The sequence below is a fragment of the Capricornis sumatraensis genome, chromosome 14 (assembly GCF_032405125.1).
Source record: "Capricornis sumatraensis isolate serow.1 chromosome 14, serow.2, whole genome shotgun sequence".
Lineage (NCBI taxonomy): Eukaryota > Metazoa > Chordata > Mammalia > Artiodactyla > Bovidae > Capricornis > Capricornis sumatraensis.
Genome location: NC_091082.1, coordinates 47,173,834 through 47,199,212, shown reverse-complemented (window position 1 = coordinate 47,199,212; position 25,379 = coordinate 47,173,834). Strand labels below are relative to the sequence as shown.

The 25,379-nt window shown below is 37.2% G+C and overlaps 1 protein-coding gene across 5 annotated transcripts in view; it reads right to left on the bottom strand.

Moving 5' to 3' along the window:
• The window catches only part of DNM3 (dynamin 3), a 634,763-nt gene that overhangs the window by 88,830 nt on the left and 520,554 nt on the right, over window positions 1-25,379 (bottom strand). For 4 of the 5 annotated variants that reach the window (XM_068986589.1, XM_068986588.1, XM_068986592.1 and 1 more), the window contains one exon: window positions 15,382-15,493. In XM_068986589.1, the coding sequence (XP_068842690.1) occupies window positions 15,382-15,493 (112 nt within the window). Of the gene's footprint in view, window positions 1-4,739; window positions 4,752-15,381; window positions 15,494-25,379 lie in introns of all 5 variants that reach the window. The other variant, XM_068986590.1, reaches the window with a different exon arrangement.

The window sequence follows — 25,379 nt, the reverse complement described above, 5'->3', positions numbered from 1 at the left end:
ATGAGTTGTCATTTCCTCTGCTGCTGCTGCTAGGTCGCTTCAGTCGTGTCCAATTCTGTGCGACCCCAGAGATGGCAGCCCACCAGGCTCCCCCGTCCCTGGGATTCTCCAGGCAAGAACACTAGAGTGGGTTGCCATTTCCTTCTCCAATGCATGAAAGTGAAAAGTGAAAATGAAGTAGCTCAGTCGTGTCCAACCCCTAGCACTCCCATGGACTGCAGCCTACCAGGCTCCTCCGTCCATGGGATTTTCCAGGCAAAAGTACTGGAGTGGGGTGCCATTGCCTTCTCCTAGAAGTCAGTAAACACTTATTTTTAATCTGACATGTTTTTAACATGTTTTTGCATGTTTCAGTTCTATTTCTCCTTTTCAAATCCTCCTTTTCTTCAATCAAGGCAGTCCATCTCATATTTCCACATGGGGGACATAAAATAATCCTTTAGTTTAAGAAGACTGATGTTAAGTAAGGTGCTAGTTAATTTCTCTTTTAAACATAATAAAAGATTCATAAGAGAGGAGCATACCTATAGTGTTTCTCTATAAGTTAAAATTTTTTGAAGTATTCATTTCTGAACCTAGGATTCCTTTTAGTTTTCATTTGTATTTGTGTATCAACATAATTAAGAAATTTTGAGAGCTTTTTTTCAGAGTGTTTTATTCTTTATATTTTAAGGGCTTTTTCTACCTTTAATTTGCCTAATTTAACATCAAAGATACTTAACCAAACTCAAAGTAACAAAAAAAATAAAACTAAATGCTTATTAAATTCCTAGAAATGTCCACCAAGCAAGGGTATCAAGTTAATGAAAGAAATTAAACCTCTTCTATCTAGGACAAAACATGGAGATTAGAAGGCTCAGTTCTGAAAATGATATTCTGATTTATATTTGCACTCAACAAACAAACGAACCAACCAACCAAACAACAACAAAAGTAGTCCAAACCTCCCTGTTACTATATTATATTTGTTCACATCCCCCAAACTAATTCAGAGTCCTAGATTACGGTCTTACTTTGGAAGACACTGACTTGGAATTCATGGATATTCTGTCTCCTTTGAGAGGTTTCCCTAGACCATGAATTCCAAGTCAATATCACTATGCCAGTAGAAAAACATTTCCAAAGGAAAAATAAGTAATGGGTCTGGAAGGAAAATTTTTCCTGAGCAACTATGATCTCCTCACAAAAGGAAAATGTGTTTTTTTAGGAGAAATAACAAAATGCATATAAGTGCTCAAGGAAGAACATAACCATTGGTGTTTTGCCCCATAATGCATTTATAATATAAATCTCTGTGTCTCTTGTAGATGTTTTTTTTTTTTTTCCTGAGAGTTTAGAGAAGTAGCTTCCAAACTCTAAGTAAAGGAAATCAACCCTGACTATTCATTGGAAGGACTAATGCTGAAGCTCCAATACTGTGGCCACCTGATGCAAAAAGTTGACTCATTGAAAAAGACCCTGATGCTGTGAAAGACTAAGGGCAAGAGGAGAAGGGCATGACAGAGGATGAGATGGTTTGATGGCATCACAGATTCTATGGACGTGATGAGCAAACTCCAGGAGACAGTGAAGGACAGGGAAGCCTGGCGTGTTGCAGTCCATGGAGTCGCAGAGTCAGACATGATTGAATGACTGAACAACAACAGCAAAGGTGGATGAAGCAGATCACTTTAGCTGGCATTGAGAAAATGAATAGTAGAGTTACCCCATACACTTTATAATATAACATGTCTGTATGTATATGTGTGCAGGTATGAAGGAAGATGAATCCATGCATCCTGCTCATCTAAAGAAACATTAATTGAGCAAGCTTCATTCTCTCTAGTATCTGGTTAGTATCATAAAAAATGAAATGCTATTCACAAAATAAACAATTAGCCTTTGCGAGTCTGAAATGAGTCACCTTTTACAGCTGGCTCACGTATATGGCAGGCAACAAACAGGTGTGCTGCCTTTGGGACAATGCAGAACAAGCATCCTAGCATGAGAGGGAAAAAAGAATCTCATATGCTCCTTTTGAAGATTCCAGATCTATATACTCTGGAGACAGCACAGCTTGTATTCCAGCGTTGTCCATTTATACTGAAATTCTAAGTGAAAGGAAAATAGCCTGCAGATGTGCCATTTGTGATTTGAGGAGCCTCTTTTGTGCCAGAGTCCATGGTCAGTAAAATGATCATATTTTAAAAGTATTAGCCTTATATTTTTTCACAAACTATTACTTAATCATAACATAAGCAACCAAGAATTAAGGCATAAGGGCAATACACATCAGCCCCTCCAAAGTAGCTGCTCTTCAGTTAAAAATCAAAACAGTAAGTGTCTGCATCTTTGTCACGCTTCAGCCGACACTCTAACTGGCACCCAAAGATCCCCCACAGCGCTATACCAAGTGTTCACAGTGCAGATGGGGGCTCCAGGCCCTGGGAGACTCTGGAAGGGCTTCTGCATCATCTGAGAGGTAGCCTTAAGGAGCAGCAGCTTCGAACATCTGAGTTTTATCACTCATTGTATAATTATTTGAAAAGAATCAGTAAATTCTATTAAACTGAACATTTCATTACTCAGAACTTGACCAAGCAGGACAACACAAATGGATGACTCCTGCTATGGACAAATGTTTTCTTTGGGGAATTTTAAAAATGCCTTTAAGTCATCAGGGAATCACTCATGAAAGAGGCAAATCATAAATGCTTCTTGGTTGCTATATAACACAGGAAGCCTAGCCCAACACTCTGGGATGACCTAGAGAAGGGTATGGGGCTGGGTGAGAGGGAGGGGATCCATCTATCTATCTATCTATCTATCTATCTATCTATCTATCTATCTATCTATCTATGGGCTTCCCTGGTGGCTCAGACAGTAAAGAATCTGCCTGCAGTGTGGGAGACCTGGATTCAATCCCTGAGTTGGGAAGATCTCCTGGAGGAGGGCACGGCAATCCACTCCAGCATTCTTGCCTGGACAGAATCCTCATGGACAGAGGAGCCTGGCAGGCTACAGTCCATGGGGTTGCAAAGAGTCAGACATGACTGAGCAACTAAGCACACAACACACACACACATATATATGTATGCATGTATACATACACATATACTTATGGCTGATTCATGTAGTATGGCAGAAACCAACACAATTTTGTAAGGCAATTATCCTCCAATTAAAAAAAAATCAAAAAATACTTCTTGAATGATCTAAGGTTAGCACCTCCCTAAAATGTCAGCAGCTGACTGCCTGATCCTCAGCATGCATAGGCTTACTATTAGTACACTCACATATCTCAGGCAATTTAAACAATTAAGAGATGCAGCACATGAAATTCTAGACAGCAACTCAGTGTAATGTGTGTCCAGGACCAGAGAGACTTACTATTCAAGAATCAAAATACAGCATATGGTGTGAGAACTAAAATTTTGTCCAAATGGTTTTTTTTTCCAATAGTGATGATATTAGTTAGAAGAAATCTTTAATCAATTTTATAAGTTAATTTCTGTTTTAAAAAGTAAACTTTTAGTGGACTAAGTTAACCCCCCTGGGTCCTTCACAAATGCCTATCTTGTAATTTTATAATATTATTTTTAACTTCATTAAATATTATTACTTGGGCCATAAGCAATTATAGCAAGATGTAAATTTATAAAGTGACACATTTTCAATACCAACTTTCTCTATCAACTTATTCCATAATAGCACATTCCATCAAATTAAACTGTAAGATTTCCCACATTTGTTTTAAATTCTATATGTATGGCTTATGAATAGCAATTTTGATGAATTCCAGCTGGCTTAAATATGCAGGCAGACCCTTATAAAACAGATTCTTTTCAATTCTTATTGTATTCAATGAGGCCTATTTTAAGTGGGCCACCTGGTAGGATAAAGCGCTAATAATTCTCCATAGGAAAAAAAATAGGAAAAACAAATCACCCTGCTAAACTTAAGTCTATCTTCCCTAACTACATTACTCTCACATACCTAATATAAGTGAGAAGTAGTTCTAATCTTCTGGAAAAGTTAAATTAAAATTTTAACAAGCAAGCCACTCTGTGAACTACTAAATTACTCATTTATCTATTACAACAACAACATTAAAATAGTTTCCACCATGTGTGTGTGTTGCCTGGTTTCACAAATCATACACATTTCAGTCTCCCCCTCCATTCCCCACACCCTCCTGCCTCCATCCAGCTGGAATACATCAAGCGCGCAGAAGCCAAGGCAAATGTTGACCCCACCCTCCTCCATCCATTTTAAGGCACCTTCAAAGCCAGAGCACTGGTCTAGTTCGATTTCACCAACAAAGCCAGCCATCCTGCTATTTAAGACTCCAGTTTGGGGTTTTTATAACTGCACATTAACATGAGAGCTTTGATTTTTGGTCAAAAACGTCAGCTGCACTGAGTTTCATCAGATGGTCGTACCCTTTCTGCAGAAGAGTCCTCATTATTAAATCATCATCTTTGCTCTCAGTGTTGCTCTCTTTCCTTATAAAAACAACCTCTCTGAACTGTCCAATAACCAGCCCTGAAGAACGTAATATTTCCTTTCCGAAAGGTCAAAAATGAACCGCCACGATGGTAGTCCAAGCTCTGTTTTCTCTGACATTTGCACACCCTCTATCATTTGTGTATGTCACAGACAGTCATTTCAAAGCACAGAAACACTCCCACCAAGGGCACATGCAGGAGGGGAGTGGGGACTGAAGAGACAGAGGAGCGGCAGGAGGACAAAGAACTTACTTTGTTGTTCCCCTGTGCATGTAGCCGCAAGGAAAAAAAAAAAAGAAATATGTTAAATTTATTTTAAAATCATGAAGTTTTTCATGCTAGATTAAAATCAAAATAAGTAACTCTTCACTGACATCCCATTCATACATACAGCACCCAAAGCTCAGGGACGAGTCAAAGATTCTACTTATATTAAGGGAAAGCATACATTTATAACACTAGAAAATATGACAGAGATTTCCCCCTTTCTTTCTACTTGAAATACTTGAAGTACCGGGAACCTGGCCAAAAAGCATTGGTTTGAATTGGTAATAAGTGAGCTGTTAGCATGAGAGGCAAAGTATTTAGTATGTCGGCTTGCCCTTTCCTGACAGCCCCTCCTCCAACATGCCAAGCAGTGGAAAATTTCATCAGCCAATGCATTTTTAAACAAACACTGCATCCTTGGTTTCAGAGAAGGTGGGGTGGGGGAAGAAAAAGAGCAGAGGGAAGGAGTGAGTGATTCTGGGGAGACAGGGCAAGCAGACCACGTTACGACCTCCATCTGTACCATTCCTTTATTTCATAAATTACGAGTTTGGTCTTGGGCTGGCATGGGAAGTGAAAGCTGTATAGTGGGGAGGCAGCCAAAATAAACACTGGTCCACATTCAAGAAAATGGGTCTGGAAAGGTTAGTCACAAAAATGTAGTCATTTCTAAAAGGGACGTTCCAGATAGAGACACAGAGAGCAGCCAGCAACAGGCAGCAGGCAAATGGCTGTCTTGTTTCAAACTGGAGCGGCAGGAGTATGATTTATATCAAACAATTTAACCCACATATGGCTTAAAAAAATAAAATGGTGATTCATTACTCCCAGGGCAGCCTGAGTCCTCGCAAGGTCAGATCCTGTGGGGGAGACGTGATGCGATATGGGCAGGGAACAGATCTGGACTCTCCTCACAAGGGCCCCAGAAAGAATGTCTCTCTCCACTGAGATGCAGAGTGGAAGAGAGCTGTGAGTGGAGTGTGTGCCTGTGTGGAGAAGCCTGAGCACAGGGTATGGAGTAACAGGTTGGGCTGGAGATCTGGTGTTTAGTTTTAAGAGAGGATGTGTGTGGGGAAGTAATGCATACAAAAAATTTCTGGAGAGCAGTAAGGGAATGATTGCAGGAGAGTGTATTTTCTGGAAAACAATGCCAGCTGGTGACTCTGGGGGGGATGTCTAATTCAAGGACCATCAGGGCTATCATACTGAATAAAAACATAAATTTAAAGATATTGATACAACAGCATAGAGAAGTTTCCTGACATTGTGAGTTGGCCGTGATATAACCATTAACATCCCTGGCTTATGTGAGACATAAATAATGGTACCAGAATGAATGAAATCAGGGGAAAAGGAGTCTTTTGTAAAGATTATGCCAATGCTTCAATAAGGCAATAAAGATCCCCAGAGAGAATTTTATCAGGAATAGAATACTATCTTAGAGAATAATAGGACCTTGGTTCTCCAAAGAAGTGCAATAGTGCTGAAAATACCTCAAACAGATGGGGTTTATTGCATTCCACAGCAGTGCAGCTTTTGATCTACCAAATAAGTTTCAGGAGTTCAACCAAGTATTTTTGCACATTAGGGAATGGCTGGCTTCCCTGCTTGGTGGCAGATGGTTCTGTTTGTAGTGGCAACAGTGATGTCACCGAGTAGGGGGCCTTAATCCTTAAATACGAGAAACATACAAGTGAAAGGCTTGGTGTGGCTTTTCCATTTCTTATTTCCTTCAATCATTTCCCCAGTTGTCTGTTCTGAGAGAGGCATAGCAGTCATGACTGGTGAATTGTAAATTATCTATAATTCTTCCACTACTCTGCATGGCAGCATTTATATTTAGAAAGTCCTTTCATTGAAAAAAAACACTAAACTATTGGTCATGGAGCTGCTCTAATTTCTGTGGGAAGCACTGTCGAATAAGCTAAGAATAAAATTATGTAGAGTGGGACGAATATGGGCATTTTCTATCTTGTACACAAGACTGCTGAGTAAATACATGGGAATGGTCATCACCATATTAATAAATACTTATGGGGCTCTGTGTCCATTCCTCTCCTCCCCCTAGAGTGAAACAGACACCTCCCTGATTTGTTTTTTGCCACAGAGAAAAATTTGGTTGTAAAGTCTATCCAAAAAGACTTTCTCATATCCCTAAGAGACTGCATTATGGGATGGTTTCAACCTCCAAGGTAGTCCTTAAAAGCATGAATTATGACTGGGAGAGTCCTGACTTCAGAGGTATAGTGAAGTTCCAGGGTGCTTCCGTTTCTACTGTCTAGATGGTATATGATTTCTTAAGAGATGAAAAATGACAGTTGCTCTGTGACAACCTAGAAGGGTGGGATGGGGTGAGAGGTGGGAGGAAGGTTCAAGAGGAAGGGTCATATACCTCTAGCTGATTCATGTTGATGTATGGCAGAAACCAACACAATATTGTAAAACAATTGTCCTCTAATTAAAAATTAATGTTAAAAAAGAAATCATATACTAGACAGGAGGACCATCTATCTATATAGCTAAAAAAAAAAAATAACTCTTATAAACAGTTCTGAGGTGTATGTCTTAACAGATACACAAAACTGAATTTGCACCACATCTGTTTCTAGGCTATGCACAGATTTGCAGCTGCACCTTTCAGATGGCCAGAATCTGAGGGCAGGAGGTTTGTGGACTCTCATTTCCCTGACAGCACTATGGCTCACTCCTGACTAAATGATGGAGACTTTGAGGCCAGTCTGTCCACAGGGCAGCACAATCTGAAGGCTCTCCTAAACAGTTTGGTATCCTCAGCCAACAGTTGGGGAGATTCTCCCCAAATTTCACTGATAGTTTGCAAAGAAAAGGGAACTACTAATCTGACAAGTACAGCTTCATGGACACATAAATGATAGTCAATATCAATATTAAAGTCTACATGGCACCAAGTACTTTCCTCCATGTGTAGGCACCAAGCTAAATGTGGTGTGCAATAGTATTCATTTAGTCCTACAAAATCACTCCGAGGAAGAAATTATTATTTTGAGTTTAAATAGGAATAAAAAACTAGAGAGTGAAATAAGTTGCCTAAGCCACACGGCACATAAATGGAAGGGTAGGGATTCCAACACAAGTGGATTTGACTTCAAGCCTACCTAACTTCCATGCACAGAAGAATCTGAAATTCCTTCACATTTATATATAAAGTCATATTGTGAGCTGACAAAACTGTGCCAGGAAAATCAGTCATTTGTTATATGACATTCTTTAGGTATTTAATTAAATTCACACTTATTTCTATTTACACTTAGAGGAAAAATTTATGTACATGGACCATAATATTGTTAAAGTTTTAAAATTACGAAATTGTGACCTGTAGCTATTGACACACACATACACACTTTTTGATGCTGCTTAATCTTGATGGGGAAATGGTGCAGAACAAGAAAGGGAATGAAGGTTTGGATAGAGAGTTAGTCGTAATCTTAGCAGAGGCACTCATTTTCACGGGGACTCATTTTCAGTGCCTACTCCTGTTTTAACTTTCCTCAAATCTTTGAGGGAATATCTCATCAGTAAAAAACAAAAACAAAAAGCTATTAATCCCTTTAGAAACAACTTCACTTTGAAACTATGTAAATTCCTATGTACTTATTTAATTTCATACTTATAAATTTCATACTGAGTATAATTTCAATTTAGTGGCCAAAGGAAATAGAAATAAAAATAAAATTCTGTTAAATTCAAATTCAAGTTTAAATATATTTTTAAAATATTATTGCTGCTCAGAAAGCTCAGGTGATGGTAGAATGCCAGAGTTCTGGGTCAGAGATGTTATGTCTACATTCACAGAGTAAGTCAGTGGCATAGTGGGAAAGTAAACTCAGGACTCATTTCCATTTTAGGGTCACATAGCATGATGCTCAGATAAGAAGTCTACATTTAGCTTTAGGTCCAGAAAGTTTAAGAGACTGGAAAGTAATTAGAAAATAAACATGGTAAAATAGAATATATCAATGATTAGAAAACAGAAGGTAATTAGAAAACGTACATGGGAATATAGTTGGGCTGTTGTGCTTTATACAGATACCCACCAGTTTTTTATTCACATTGTACAGTAGCTATTTATTTGCATCTCTCTCTTCCACTAGAGTTGGAACTCCTGTAAAGTAAGAACTCCCTTCTTTTTTTATCTTTGAATCTTCAGAGTCCACATAACAGTGATGGATGAAGGGAAGGAAGGAAGTGCGAGAGGATGGAAGGAATGGAAAGAAGAAAAATTTGTAGAAAACCCCAAGAGAAATGACCTAAGAGACAGAAGGAATAGAGTAGTAGAACATTATGAGGGACATAAAAAACATTTCACCATGTGGACAAGATGGAAAAAGATATGATGAGAAAACGCTTGTTATAAAAAAGTATGCAACCTTAGTTTGGACAAAAAACATTATTCTAAATCCCACTGCTGGGCATACCCACCGAGGAAACCAGAATTGAAAGAGACACATGTACCCCAATGTTCATCGCAGCACTGTTTATAATAGCCAGGACATGGAAACAACCTAGATGTCCATCAGCAGATGAATGGATAAGAAAGCTGTGGTACATATACACAATGGAGTATTACTCAGCCGTTAAAAAGAATTCATTTGATTCAGTTCTGATGAGATGGATGAAACTGGAGCCGATTATACAGAGTGAAGTAAGCCAGAAAGAAAAACACCAATACAGTACTAACACATATATATGGAATTTAGAAAGATGGCAATGACGACCCTGTATGCAAGACAGGAAAAAAGACACAGCTGTGTATAATGGACTTGTGGACTCAGAGGGAGAGGGAGAGGGTGGGATGATTTGGGAGAATGGCATTCTATCATGTATACTATCATGTAAGAATTGAATCGCCAGTCTATGTCTGACGCAGGATACAGCATGCTTGGGGCTGGTGCATGGGGATGACCCAGAGAGATGTTATGGGGAGGGAGGTGGGAGGGGGGTTCATGTTTGGGAACACATGTAAGAATTAAAGATTTTAAAATTAAAAAAATTAAAAAAACAAAACAAAAAAAAAACACATCAGCTCATCCAGATTTGGGTGATGGATATTTATCTAAATGAATCCAAACTTATATAATTTAGAAAAATGACCTATGTAGAATTTTTTCCAGTTAGAATAGAGATGTCTCATGAAAAAAGCATAATTTTTTTGATCTTGACTCATATCCATGTATGACACATGAACATTTCATTATTAGGGTATAGATCGACTGGTTTGCTATTGACTCAATGGTTTAGTGATACAAAAACAGAAACACCAGAAATTTTAAAAATTTACGTACAGACATCTGTTATTAGGTTACTCTGACTTCTTTGTCAAATGTTTCTAAATTAAGGATAACTGTACCTAGAAGTATCACTTCCCCCAAACCTAAGATTGTTCTAAAATGCAATGTTTAGATAAGCATCCTACTTAGATTCCTTTTAGTAGTTAGCTGCCACTGAAACATCTGAGAGTCAAGCATTGTGTAGTATAACCTGCAGAACTATATGGCACAGAAGAAATACAAATATTGTTTATGATGAAAGGTGAGAAAAGCAATGTTCATGGCATACTGCCAAGTTTAATTTCCTGTCATATCTTTGGCATGTGGTAAAAAGTCCCTTTGTCTTGATTTTCCAAGCAATAGTACCAAACATATGTTAATCAGCAAATAAAAATGATGTGAAAGAATCAAAACAGTTTGTGGAGGACAGTTCTAGATTTGCTTAAAATTGAGCATTATAATAAAAAATAGCAAATATTTTATTGAGCATCTTCTTTTGTGTAGAGCTATAAATACATGAAATTTCAGGTTTATAAAAACAGTTCATAGAAGGAAGGGTAATTTTGCTTTCCCAAGACAGTATTTCCCTCGTGAAAGAGGCATTGCACAATTGTTTTTAATAGCAAACTTGTCTAGTACATTTAATATAAATTTAGTTGACAAAATCATGACCTAAGAAAACATTTTCACAAACATTACACTTTCTTGAGAAGGAAGACACACACACACACATATATACACATTCAGATATTTTATATAACCAAGCACAGTTAGAAGACAGAAAATATCATAAAGTTTTCACAATCACACTGGGACTGTGTGATAAATATCCACAATGTTTTAGCTCTCTTGTACTTACTTACATAAGTAATCTACAAAGAAAATAATAAGCATCATCATAAACAAAAATGGAGTGTTAACTTTTGTTTACCCTGTCCAGTGCTTTCCCTACATTATCTCACTTAACCCTGTCAACGATGCTGCAGATGATTCTTGTTATCTCCATTTTAGACACTGGAATCTTGAAAGATAAAAGGGCTACACAGCTTGTAGGTGAGCATCAGAAATTTCAGTTTACACAGTTTGATGCTAAAGCCTGTGCTTTAACACATGCTGTGCTGCTTTTCATAACACTCAGCCATAGCAATCTTATAAAAGTATAAACCTTATCATGTCACTAACTGGCTTGCAATCCTCCAATGGCTTCCCATCTCACCTAGAATAAAGCAGAAATGCTTGCCACTTCCGTCAAGGCCTATATAATCTGGCCACTGACCACTTCTAGAAATCATCAAGTACCTTCACTTGTCCAGACACACTGTAATTCTTTGGTGTGCTAAGACACTGAGCTGGCTTTGTACTTGCTAGACCTCTGCCATGAGCACTCTCCATCAGACATTCACATCACTTACTTTCCCACTTCTTTCAGGAGCCTACTCCAATTAAAGCGGCTTTCCCTAATTATTTTACTAAAATAAAACTCACTTGACCTTCATTCAACAACACAAGAGAAGACCATACACATGGACATCACCAGATGGTCAACACCGAAATCAGAGTGATTATATTCTTTGCAGCCAAAGATGGAGAAGCTCTATACAGTCAGCAAAAACAAGACTGGGAGCTGACTGTGGCTCAGATCATGAACTCCTTATTGCCAAATTCAGACTTAAATTGAAGAAAGTAGGGAAAACCACTATACCATTCAGGGATGACCTAAATCAAATCCCTTATGATTATAAAATATAAGTGAGAAATAGATTTAAGGGACTAGATCTGATAGAGTGCCTGATGAACTATGGATGGAGGTTCCTGACATTGTACAGGAGACAAGGATCAAGACCATCCCCATGGAAAAGAAACACATAAAAGCAAAATGGCTGTCTGGGAGTCCTTACAAATAGCTGTGAAAAGAAGAGAAGCAAAAAGCAAAGGAGAAAAAGAAAGATATAAGCATCTAAATGCAGAGTTCCAAAGAATAGCAAGAAGAGATAAGAAAGCCTTCCTCAGCAATCAATGCAAAGAAATAGAGGAAAAAAGAATGGGAAAGACTAGAGATCTCTTCAAGAAAATTAGAGATACCAAGGGAACAATTCATACAAAGATGGGCTCGATAAAGGACAGAAATGGTAAGGACCTAACAGAGGCAGAAGATATTAAGAAGAGGTGGCAAGAATACACAGAAGAACGGTACAAAAAAGATCTTCATGATCAAGATAATCACGATGGTATGGTCACTCATCTAGAGCCAGACATCCTGGAACGTGAAGTCAAGTGGGCCTTAAAAAGCATCACTACGAACAAAGCTAGTGGAGGTGATGGAATTCCAGTTGAGCTACTTCAAATCCTGGAAGATGATGCTGTGAAAGTGCTATACTCAATATGCTAGCAAATTTGGAAAACTCAGCAGTGGCCACAGGACTGGAAAAGGTCAGTTTTTATTCCAATCCCAAAGAAAGGCAATGCCAAAGAATGCTCAAACTACCGCACAATTGCACTCATCTCACACGCTAGTAAAGTAATGCTCAAAATTCTCCAAGTCAGGCTTCAGCAATACGCGAACCATGAACTTCCAAATGTTCCAGCTGGTTTTAGAAAAGGCAGAGGAACCAGAGATCAAATTGCCAACATCCGCTGGATCATTGAAAAAAGCAAGAGAGTTCCAGAAAAACATCTATTTCTGCTTCATTGACTATGCCAAAGTTTTTGACTGTGTGGATCACAATAAACTGTGGAAAATTCTGAAAGAGATGGGGATACCAGATCACCTGACCAGCCTCTTGAGAAACCTATATGCAGGTCAGGAAGGAACAGTTAGAACCGGACATGGAACAACAGACTGGTTCCAAATAGGAAAAGGAGTACATCAAGGCTGCATATTGTCACCCTGCTTATTTAACTTATATGCAGTGTACATCATGAGAAACGCTGGGCTAGAAGAAGCACAGTTGGAATCAAGATTGCTGGGAGAAATATCAATAACCTCAGATATGCAGATGACACCACTCTTATGGCAGAAAGTGAAGAGGAACTAAAAACCCCCTTGAGGAAAGTGAAAGAGGAGAGTGAAAAACTTGGCTTAAAGTTAAACATTCAGAAAACGAAGATCATGGCATCTGGTCCCATCACTTCATGGAAAATAGATGGGGCAACAGTGGAAACAGTGTCAGACTTTATTTTGGGGGGCTCCAAAATCACTGCAGATGGTGATTGCCACCATCAAATTAAAAGACGCTTACTCCTTGGAAGAAAAGTTATGACCAACCTAGACAGCAAATTCAAAAGCAGAGACATTACTTTTCCAACAATATCCGTCTAGTCAAGGCTATGGTTTTTCCAGTGGTCATGTATGGATGTGAGAGTTGGACTGTGAAGAAAGCTGAGTACTGAAGAATTGATGCTTTTGAATTGTGGTGTTGGAGAAGACTCTTGAGAGTCTCTTGGACTCTAAGGAGAGTCCATTCTAAAGGAGATCAGCCCTGGGTGTTCTTTGGAAGGAATTGTGCTAAAGCTGAAACTCCAGTACTTTGGCCACCTCATGCGTAGAGTTGACTCATTGGAAAAGACTCTGATGCTGGGAGGGATTGGGGACAGAAGGAGAAGGGGACAACAGAGGATGAGATATCTGGATGGCATCACCAACTCGATGGATGTGAGTTTGACTGAACTCCGCGAGATGGTGATGGACAGAGGCCTGGCGTGCTGCGATGCATGGGGTCACAGAGAGTCGGACACGACTGAGCAACTGAACTTAACTGAACTGACCTTCCTTCTCACAGTCTGCTCATTTTAATTTTTTACAGAACTTATCATTCTAACAAATAACAGTTTACAGTGACACAGTTATTCATCCACTCTAATGTATATTCCTTGAGGGGCAGGACCTCACTGTTCACTTCAGCATCACTAGTGTCTAGAAAGATAGCTGGCAAAAAGCACACGCTCAGCAGGCTTTTACAGAATGAATGAATAAAACATTAAGTATATGTGCATTTTTTAATAGAGATCATTTGTAACATTAAACACACAACCATCAATGGATAGAACAGAGTAATAAGTAACTATTAGAACTAACTACAAAAGTCAAAGTGGTACAGAAGATACCTTTGTACCTACATATCACCTGGAAAGGGTCCGGTTTCATCCCATTTGGAGGGCACAGGGTGTGTCATGGGGATTCACTGTTTTAGGTACTAACCAGACAAGTGGAGGTAGAGATGGGGTTAAGAGGTCTACATGAAAACTAAAATAACAGCAAAGAAGAGAATGTTTTGGCACAAATCCTCTATCCTTTACTTCTGGAACTTTGTTAAATTCCAGTGTAACCTCAGGGATATGGTCAGGTCTGAAATCCCATCCAGATGCATCCCCTTCAGATGTTGTCACACAATGTGCTTATATCTCAGACTTTCCCTTGAGAAGACTATACCTATTTGGGTCGAGAAATAACCCATCTTGTGCATGGGCAGTCGTATAAACTAATCTACAGCCAATCTAAGCACCACAAAGGTCAAGATGAAGTAAATCCCCCAAAGCTCAGTCTCAGTGCTTAACTTCTAGGGGGAACCTGGATAGTACAATATCTCAGGGGTAGCAAGGAAACAGTGAGAACCACACATCTGCAGAGTCTGTTTAATGCTGAGTGTACATATGTTGGGTGGGAATTCTGAAGTTTAAATCCAGATTAGTCTGTGTAATATTACATTTTCCAAAGAACACAAATAGAAGATCTGTTTATTAACTTGAATGAGAGAAGTGTCTCCAAGACACTTGAAGTATATTAATAAAGATAAGTGGGACTAGCAATGTAATATTTTTTGTTCTTTTTTTACTTACAGTGACATTAACCAGAGTTTAATTTTGGATACCGGTACTACAGACATAATGAAAGGAGGTAGCTTTTCATAAAAATTATATTTTAAAGAATATGAAAAAGTGTTATGACTAATAATATATATACTATGACTACATAAAGAATGTTATAATCTGCTTAAATGAATACTATAGAATAGTATACTGTAGAATAACATAAAAAGGAAAATAAAATTTTAAATTAAAACATAGAAACTCTCTCATGCTTTGAGATTACATACATACATTAGGTTTTATGGCAAAGTTAGGCATTTTCTTTAACAAATATACTGGTAAACTTCTTAAAATAGAAGTCTAATGGATAAAAAGAAATATAAGCAAAGTAAAATGCTAAAACTATGCCAAATTAATTAAGTCAACTGCGAACTAGTCCTTCAGCATAAAGTATGTTGAATTATGCTTTCTCGAACATGGTTACTAATTTAAAAATAAGAGATCAATCCACTTACTAAAGATTTATCAGGATAAACTCCAGCTCTCAGTAAAGATGCCTTCCAGCTGTCTACGTCCTCCTGTGAATCACATGCCAGCTCAAGGAAGCGGTAGTCTTTGTACACATTCCTGGAGTAAAAAAACAAAAGAAAAAAATCAAGCTTTTTAGTTTTGAACCAAAACCAATATGATTTCATATCCCTACAGATAATGATGATACAAAGGACAGTCCAAATGGAGGGTTATCCAACAGTCATTGATGAAAAACAAAAACAATCTATTGCATTTAAAATAATTAACAAGTTCCTACATGTATGTATTATACAATTAAAACACCTTCATAAAAAGAATTGAGTGTCATCTCTACTGCTAAGCAATAAAAAGAGAAGGAACTAGAAATGTTCTCAGTATGACAAACTGAGTGCCAGCTGATGGAGAATTGTTCTGAGGGGAATGGACTTGCCATTGCCTAGTAATTATATAAGTTTTCAAAGTTAATTTACAAGTCTAAATGGCTCATAAAAACTTAAAATTATGGCAATAATCACAAAATCTAAAATACTATGCTGGATTCAAATCAGAAATGCTCATCAATACTGTGAAAAGGAAAGAACATTAACCAGTATTTAACAGAATAAATTGCCTATGAAGTTCATATTTATAACTGGGACAATATCAAAATTTTATATGTCCTTTCCTAATAATAAAATAATACACAAGATGTAATACTTGAATAATTTGGAAACTAGATAAAAATATAAAACTGAATACAATCATCCATTTTCTACTATTGACAGATAAACTTATTTCTTTATATTCTTTTGTTCTATGCATTTTTCATCCAGTTGATGCTCTTTCAATTTTGTGTCCTTTTCACTTACTAGCATATCATGGTCACATACTTATGCTATTATATCTTCATAAATATCAAATTATAATGGTATAATATTCATTAACATAAATGTATGATAATTTTCTTGACTTTCTCCTAATAAAAGATAAGTAATTTCCTTTATTTGCAATCATAAATAATACTTAACTACATATTTTTATCCATAAGCCTTTGTCTTTCTACCTTATTATCATTATTTTCTGAGGATAGATTCCTATAAATGGAGTTACAGAATCATTTTTCAAGACAATGATACATAAAGATAATTCTAGCCATCTTTCCAGAGAAGATAATCCAATTTAGACAGATACTAGCAAGGTACAAGATTAACAATCCTTTTCTCTTCTCTCTCCCAAGGTGTTCTCATTCATGCCTAAGAGTCTCAGTTTACACCTAATCCAGACGACTTACATATTTATATCCCCTGTCTAGACCTGCCCCAGACTCATACTGCTCATTGACTTCTCTACTTTAATATCTCAAAGGTACCTTGACATGAATGACTGAACTGGTGGTTTCCAACTTGATGCTCCCATGTCATGCAACATCAGTGTAATGACTATAATCTGGAGGCACCTTGGACATATTCCACACTCTCATTTACCTCCTTACATCTTACTACCTAAAAGTGTACAACCTGTATAGTGACTTATCATTTTATTACTCTCTCTCTTTGGGGCTATTTACTGGTCTCCCAGCATCACCTGGACAATTTAAATTTGCTCTCTCCTGGGAATCCTTATTATCTTCTGAAATGTGAATCAGATATTTTTACCCCTGTTATAAAATATCCCAATACTACTTGCTTTTAGGAAAAGATCACTTGCTATCATAGCCTACAAAGCCCTTCATAGTCCGGCCCACCATGACCTTCCTCTCTACCTTCTTTTCATACTCTGTTCTCCTCTGATTTTTCTGCCATGCTTACCATTTACCTCCTCAAATATGGCATGCCTACCCCTAAAGTCTTTGAATAAACTGCTATGTCTGTCTGCAGCTCTCTGTCCTTCCCTCACTACACAGTTAACTCCTACTCTTTCTTGGTATTTTAGCTTAACCATGGCTTCTTCAGATATTACTTCCCTGATTCCTCTACAGGACTTGTTCCTCTTTCACACATTTTTCATATTTTCATTTACCTTTCCTTTATAGTATGAATCATAGCTGTGATTTCAGCATTACATGTGGGTTTCTTTTTCTCTCTCTTTTCTATTTAATTTTGATAACACCTGTCTTCCCAACCAGCCTATAAGCAGTATTAAGTAGTGTACAGAATGTATCATTTTTATGCTCATCATTATATTTGCAGAGGATTCAGAAAGATGGTGGCTTCAGTGTGCTTTGTTTCCTCTCTACTTCCAACTCAGGTCAAATACATCCTCTTAAGTCAAGAAGACATTAGGACTGGTAGTCTGGTAGAGGGTGTGAGCTAGATAACTGCTGTGGTACTTTCTTGCTATGGGATGAAAAAAAGCTTCGGGACCATAGCAGGAGAACTTTAAGACAAAGACTAGCATGTAGCAGCCCCTTAGTAGAGCTGACCCTCAATAATCATAGGACCTCTGAGTGTTCTCAATCCTCTGGCGGTAAGGAAGTATGGAAGGACTGAGTTTTTTCTAATTTAGTGAAAAAGAAAATCTCTCTCCAGGTGTTTCAAAAGGAAACTGATAAATTGCCTACTTCTGGGCATGAAGACTTTGATGTTTGTTCCTTCCCACATTCACCAGTTCACTTAAAGTATCCACCAGTCGGATCTGTGCCATCATGAGCAAAGAAAATAAAAGGACATGCAATGAGGTCTAACAACCAGAGGAAACAAAGAATAAAGAAGGTAACCAGAGCAGTCTATCAACAATGGAGAATGGTTGGGGATTAAAAAAGAATAATAAGTATTTTTAAAGGTACAAGAGAGTTTTAAAAAGACTTATAGGACCAAGAAAGAAAGATTTTTAAGTTAGGATGTTGAGTAGGTAAGTTGAAGGAAAGGATGATGGATCTTGAGAACAGAATTAGTAGATTTTAAGATTCAGCAGGAGAGTTAACACCCAAAAAAGATGTCCTTTTCATTATCGGGGACTGGATTGCAAAAGTAGGAAGTCAAGAAACACCTGGAGTAACAGGCATATTTGGCCTTGGAGTACAGAATGAAGCAGGGCAAAGGCTAACAGTTTTGACAAGAGAATGCACTGGTCATAGCAAACACCCTCTTCCAACAACACAAGAAAAGACTCTACACATGGACATCACCAGATGGTCAACACCAAAATCAGAGTGATTATATTCTTTGCAGCCTGTAGGGAACAAGGTATAAAGAAGGTTGAGAAGTGCTTGCAAACGAGACTCTCAACCAGGGCTGAACATTCTTGCAAACGAGATGTTCTGCCCAGTGTGGGGAACTAGGTTTAAGGAAGGTTGAGAAGTGCTTGCAAACGAGACTCTCAACCAGGGCTGAACATTCTTGCAAACGAGATGTTCTGCCCAGTGTAGGGAACTAGGTTTAAGGAAGGTTGAGAAGTGCTTGCAAACGAGACTCTCAACCAGGGCTGAACATTCTTGCAAACGAGATGTTCAGCTAAGAATCCTATTTGTTCCCATGGGAAAAGAACATTTCTTGCACACAAGTATGTTTCTCTGATTCCTCAAAAGGAACAGACCCTGGGACAAAACGGATTCTAAGTTGATAAGGAAGTTCCCCAAAACAAAGTCTTAGCTGCAGTAAGTAAGTCAAGGTAAAGGTTATTTTGCCCTGTGCCTGCGCACTGTATAGTCTCTGAATCCTAGTGCTTGGCAGCTTGCCCTGTAGGTTGTTGTGCAAGGGATATAAAATAAAGCAGCTGTAAGAAGCAAGTGTTAAAATATAAAGATTTAAACCACTCTGCAGTGTTGGTGTTTCATTCCGTCGCCGGCAGCAGCCAATGATGAAGAAGCTCTATACAGTCAGCAAAAACAACACTGGGACCTGACTGTGGCTCAGATCATGAACTCCTTACTGCCAAATTCAGACTTAAATTGAAGAAAGTAGGGAAAACCACTAGACCATTCAGGTATGACCTAAATCAAATCCCTTATGATTATAAAATGTAAGTGAGAAATAGATTTAGGGGACTAGATCTGATAGACAGAGTGCCTGATGAACTATGGATGGAGGTTCCTGACACTGTACAGGAGACAGGGATCAAGACCATCCCCATGGAAAAGAAATGCAAAAAAGCAAAATGGCTGTCTGGGGAGGCCTTACAAATAGCTGTGAAAAGAAGAGAAGTGAAAAGCAAAGGAGAAAAGGAAAGATATAAGCATCTGAATGCAGAGTTCCAAAGAATAGCAAGGAGAGATAAGAAAGCCTTCCTCAGCAATCAATGCAAAGAAATAGAGGAAAACAACAGAACGGGAAAGAGTAGAGATCTCTTCAAGAAAATTAGAGATACCAAGGGAACAATTCATGCAAAGATGGGCTCAATAAAAGACAGAAATGGTATGGACCTAACAGAAGCAGAAGATATAAAGAAGAGGTGGCAAGAATACACAGAAGAACGGTACAAAAAAGATCTTCACGACCAAGATAATCATGATGGTGTGATCACTCACCTAGAGCCAGACATCCTGGAATGTGAAATCAAGTGGGTCTTAGAAAGCATCACTACGAACAAAGCTAGTGGAGGTGATGGAATTCCAGTTGAGCTATTTCAAATCCTGGAAGATGATGCTGTGAAAGTGCTGCACTCAATATGCTAGCAAATTTGGAAAACTCAGCAGTGGCCACAGGACTGGAAAAGGTCAGTTTTCATTCCAATCCCAAAGAAAGGCAATGCCAAAGAATGCTCAAACTACCACACAATTGCACTCATCTCACATGCTAGTAAAGTAATGCTCAAAATTCTCCAAGCCAGGCTTCAGCAATATGTGAACTGTGAACTTCCAGATATTCAAGCTGGTTTTAGAAAAGACAGAGGAACCAGAGATCAAATTGCCAACATCCGCTGGATCATGGAAAAAGTAAGAGAGCTCCAGAAAAATATCTATTTCTGCTTTATTTACTATGCCAAAGCCTTTGACTGTGTGGATCACAATAAACTGTGGAAAATTCTGAAAGAGATGGGGATACCAGACCACCTGGCCGGCCTCTAGAGAAACCTATACGCAGGACAGGAAGCAACAGTTCAAACTGGACATGGAACAACAGACTGGTTCCAAAAAGGAAAAGGAGTACATCAAGGCTGTATATTGTCACCCTGCTTATTTAACTTATGTGCAGTGTACATCATGAGAAACGCTGGGCTGGATGAAGCACAAGCTGGAATCAAGATTGCTGGGAGAAATATCAATAACCTCAGATATGCAGATGACACCACCCTTATGGCAGAAAGTGAAGAGAAACTAAAAAGCCTCTTGATGAAAGTGAAAGAGGAGAGTTAAACAGTTGGCTTAAAGTTCAACATTCAGAAAACGAAGATCATGGCATCTGGTCCCATCAGTTCGTGGGAAGTAGATGGGGAAACTGTGGAAACAGTGTGAGACTTTATTTTTGAGGGCTCCAAAATCACTGCAGATGGTCATTGCAGCCATCAAATTAAAAGACACTACTCCTTGGAAGGAAAGTTATGACTAACTTAGATAGCATATTCAAAAGCAGAGACATCACTTTGCCAACAAGGGTCCATCTATGCAAGGCTATGGCTTTTCCAGTGGTCATGTATGGATGTGAGAGTTGGACTGTGAAGAAAGCTGAGCACCAAAGAATTGATGCTTTTGAACTGTGGTGTTGGAGAAGACTCTTGAGAGTCCCTTGGACTGCAAGGAGATCCAACGTCTATTCTAAAGGAGATTGGTCCTGGGTGTTCTTTGGAAGGAATGATGCTAAAGCTGAAACTCCAATACTTTGGCCACCTCATGCGAAGAGTTGACTCACTGGAAAAGACTCTGATGCTGGGAGGGATTGGGGGCAGGAGGAGAAGCGGACGACAGAGGATGAGATGGCTGGATGGCATCACCAACTCGATGGATGTGAGTTTGAGTGAACTCTGGGAGCTGGTGATGGACAGGGAGGGCTAGAGTTCTGCAATTCATGGGGTCGCAAAGAGTCGGACACAACTGAGCGATTGAACTGAACTGAACTGAAGAGAGTTAAAGAAATATAAAGAAAGAGAAGTGTAGAGGAAAGAAGCAGACAACTAACCTGTAAATAATAGGAGGTCCAGAAAAAGAAAAGGAAGATAGGAGGAGAAAAATAATTATAAAACATAAACTATTTTTAAAAAAGGAAATTTAGCCTATTTTTAGAAACACTGAAATCTGTACATTGAAAACAGTGTTTCAGGCAGAATTGGTGAGAAGAGATATGACACAGGCATGTGCTAAAATAAATCTTGTTTTTTGAGATAAAGAAGTCTTTTATAAAGAAACATCAGGTTGGTTAAAAAGGAAAAAGAATTAGACTGGCAATGAACTGAGCATTCAAAAGGTAGAAGGCAATGAAATAATATTCAAGCATCTTAAGAGGACTGCAAACTCAGAGTCCCACATCCAGCCAGGTTAGAACTACATACCCAAACTTGAGGGTTATATAAGGCATTATTAGGATTACAACAACACTCAATAAACCTGCAGAGAATGTTCACGGTGAAGAAAAACTAAGAGAAAACACTGGTGAGCAACAAAACTTGTCATATTCAGAGTCAAATTAAAATAACTAACGATAGATCATCTAAGAACTGCAATATAAGGACTCAAAACAAACTCTTAAAGTAGAAGAGTTCTGCAACAGAAATAGTCTAAAACTTGAGGGAGAATGAAAGGAAATAAAGATACGCCCAAGTTCTCCTCTGATGGATGCAGGGGTGAATAGTGGAGAAGCAAAAAATCCCAGAGTTCTCATATTGTTGGAAGAAGTGGGTAAGAAGAGAAGTAGGAGAAGAAAGTGTCTTGAGACAGAAATATTTGATAATTTGCCTCATGGAATAATACGGCTATGTACTGATGAGTTTAAATATTAATAAAATAAAAAGTACAGTAGAACTCCCCAATTTAAAAAAGAAATACAAGGAAAATTTAATAGCTTCTTGATAAAATCCATAGAAAATTAAGAAAAGATACAGCAGAATGAGAAAATTTAATGACAGCAATAAAATCAAGTATATTGATTACCAAAGTAATAAAAGTAAACTGAATTCTGTTAGCTAAACAGTTAATGTAGGTTCAAAAAATAAAGCTCGATTTTATGTTATTTGCAAAAATAAAGGAACAAGTAAAGAGATATCAGGCAAACAGAAAACAAAGAAAAAACTGCATTGAGCAGCAATATTAATACAGGCAAGATAGAATTTAAAAGTACTAAACAGGATAAACAGAAATATTATTAAAGTACAATTTATGAAGACTGGAAAATACTCTTAAACCTGTTTGCACCAAGTAACACAGTAGACAACTAAATGAAGCAAATGTTACTTAAAAATGTAAAGGTAAACTTGATATAACTATTGCATATAATTAAAGTATAAATATAGAAAGCTTTTAATGCAGTTTTTTCAAATTAAACATAGCAGATAAAAGATAAGTAAATGCACAAAAGAAATAAATAATACAACTGATGAAGAAAATTTAATAGATTCCTTTATCACTTAAGTAGAAGATAAAGACTGTTTCATCATCAACAAATCATTTACAAAAGTCTGCCATATACTTGGATTTGTACATGTATGCAATATCAGCTTTAAGAAATTTAAAAAAATAGAAGTTTTATGAATCATATTTTTTTGGTCATAAAGCAAAAAAAAAGAAAAAATTAATTTCTAAAAAAAAGACTCAAAAAGAAAAGAAAGCACATTCTTAGATAATCCTTGTATTACAGAAGAAACAAAAACAAAATTATACATTATTTAGAGAGCAATTAAAAAATATAGATACATCATACCCAACCAATGAAGTACAACAAAGGCTGTGCTTTGGAAAATTTATGGCTTTAAATATGTTCATCATTCAGAGAAAAAAGAAAAAACACTAATGTTCATCTATAGAAAGAAAGGAAACTAACACAGATTAAAGCCAAAACTAATAAAATAGGAAATATTAAGAAAACATACAGGATAAAAACATCCATGAAAATTTTCATTTTAGTAATAGATAATAAATTTATGGTCATAACTAGGAGAAAAAACAAAAGTAATACAAGATCAAAAATGAGAAAGGATAGAATACATACCCACAAATATATAGGAGATTGAGAAAATTAGAATAAAATACTTAATGCGATCCTATGTCCAAACTAAGAACCTAGAGATAATTAATAATATACTAAAAAATATAAATCAACAAAGTTAACTCAAGCAGAGGTGGAAAATCCAAGTGGTTTTTACAAAACACCACTAGAATTAATAAGATTCTTGCTTAAAAGACTAATATTGACTGCAGGACAAATTACAAAAATCAATGACTTTTTTCAATACTCCCAATAACTTTGAAATGGAAAAAATACTCCATTCATATTAGGAGAAAGCCTATAAAATACACAAAAATAAATTTTCTTAAATTAAAACAAATATAAGATCTTCATAAATGGGGAGGCATTTTGGATGGGGTCAATTTGATTATACTATCATCCTAGTTCTTACTAAGTAACTAGTGCTCGTGAGTGTTCAATAAATACTTATTGAATAATGACTACCCTCACACCCTTAAAAATATTGACTATCATCTTTAGAATACCTCTGCAAATAATTTTATAATTGAAAAGTTATTCTCCATCAAAGTTCTAACACTTTTGCTAATGGCTCAGATGGTAAAGAATCTGCCTGTAATGCAGGAGACCCAGGTTCAGTCCCTGGGTCGGGAAGATCCCCTGGAGATGGGAATAGCTTTCTCTTTTTTTAACTTGCAGTTGCCTGACATATCTTTGTCTCTTTTATATTTTTGCTTTTATCTATTTACTTTAGTTTTTAAAAGAAATATCTGTTATAAATGTTAACCTTAGAGTAGGCTTTTATTTTTCATCCCAGTTTGAAAATCACCTTCTACAATCAGGAAAATTTTAATCATGTTTATTTCTCATCTTTGTCATTTCCTATTTTTTATTTTTTAGTGGTTTTCTACAGACTATCTTTAAAAGTTTTCCAAATCATTCTTGAATTCATTTTTATATATAACATTTAGGATTAAAATCATAATTCTTAGTTTCTTGAGGGATTTAGAAGCTTTTACTTTCCATAGTATCTCATGACATTTGCAAATCTGTCTAGAGATACAAACCTAGAAATTATTTCTGAATTTTGTTTTCACATCTTTGAGGCTCCTTTTCTCTTTCTTTCCTTTTGTATTCAATTTTGTTACACTCAAGCAATTATTTAGATGGAACTCTACACGTTCAACTTTAATAAATATATCAGCAGGCATTTTCCACCTGGACTTCTCTATTTGTAAATTCTCATTTGGGTTCATTTTATGAGTTGGCTCAAAGTAGAGTTGGATATCTGAATTTTTAGTTGGGGCAGTCTCCACATTTCTCACACTGATTCAGTGAGTAAGTGAAGAAATTTCTTTCTTTCTTTCTTTTTCTTTTTTTTTTTTACTAGGTAGTCCAATTTTCCTTAATCAGGGTAAAGCATGCACTAGTCACTCAAAGGATTTCAGTCTAGTTCACTCCATGAGTCTTGCAAATAGTTGATTGACGTTTGCACTTTTGAGTGCTTTTGACTTTCCAACTCTGGTGTGTACGACTTTTTTTGGATAGAGTGATGGATGGAGAAGGGTAAAAGAGAAACTTCTAAGTTTTTACCTTCTTATAAGAGAAATCATCTCCTTTAATATCCATAGCAACTCTGCAAAATTGATCATAAAGCTGTTTTACAGTTAAGCAAAATGAGATTGAGAGAGATTAGGACTTTCCCCAAATCACATAGCTAAGAGATGGCACCACCTGGGTCTACCACATTCCTTGGCATACAGCCTTTGTAAAGCAAATATTAGTCCTATGAATGAACAAATGTATCAATGAATAAATGAACTATGGGATGGGAATATTTTTAAAAACATTTTTTTCATTTTTGACTGGATTCTTAACTTTTGACAGAAAACCTAAAATTTAAAAAGTTTGAAGAGGCAAACTACAATAAGTAGAATGAAAAATTTAATTAA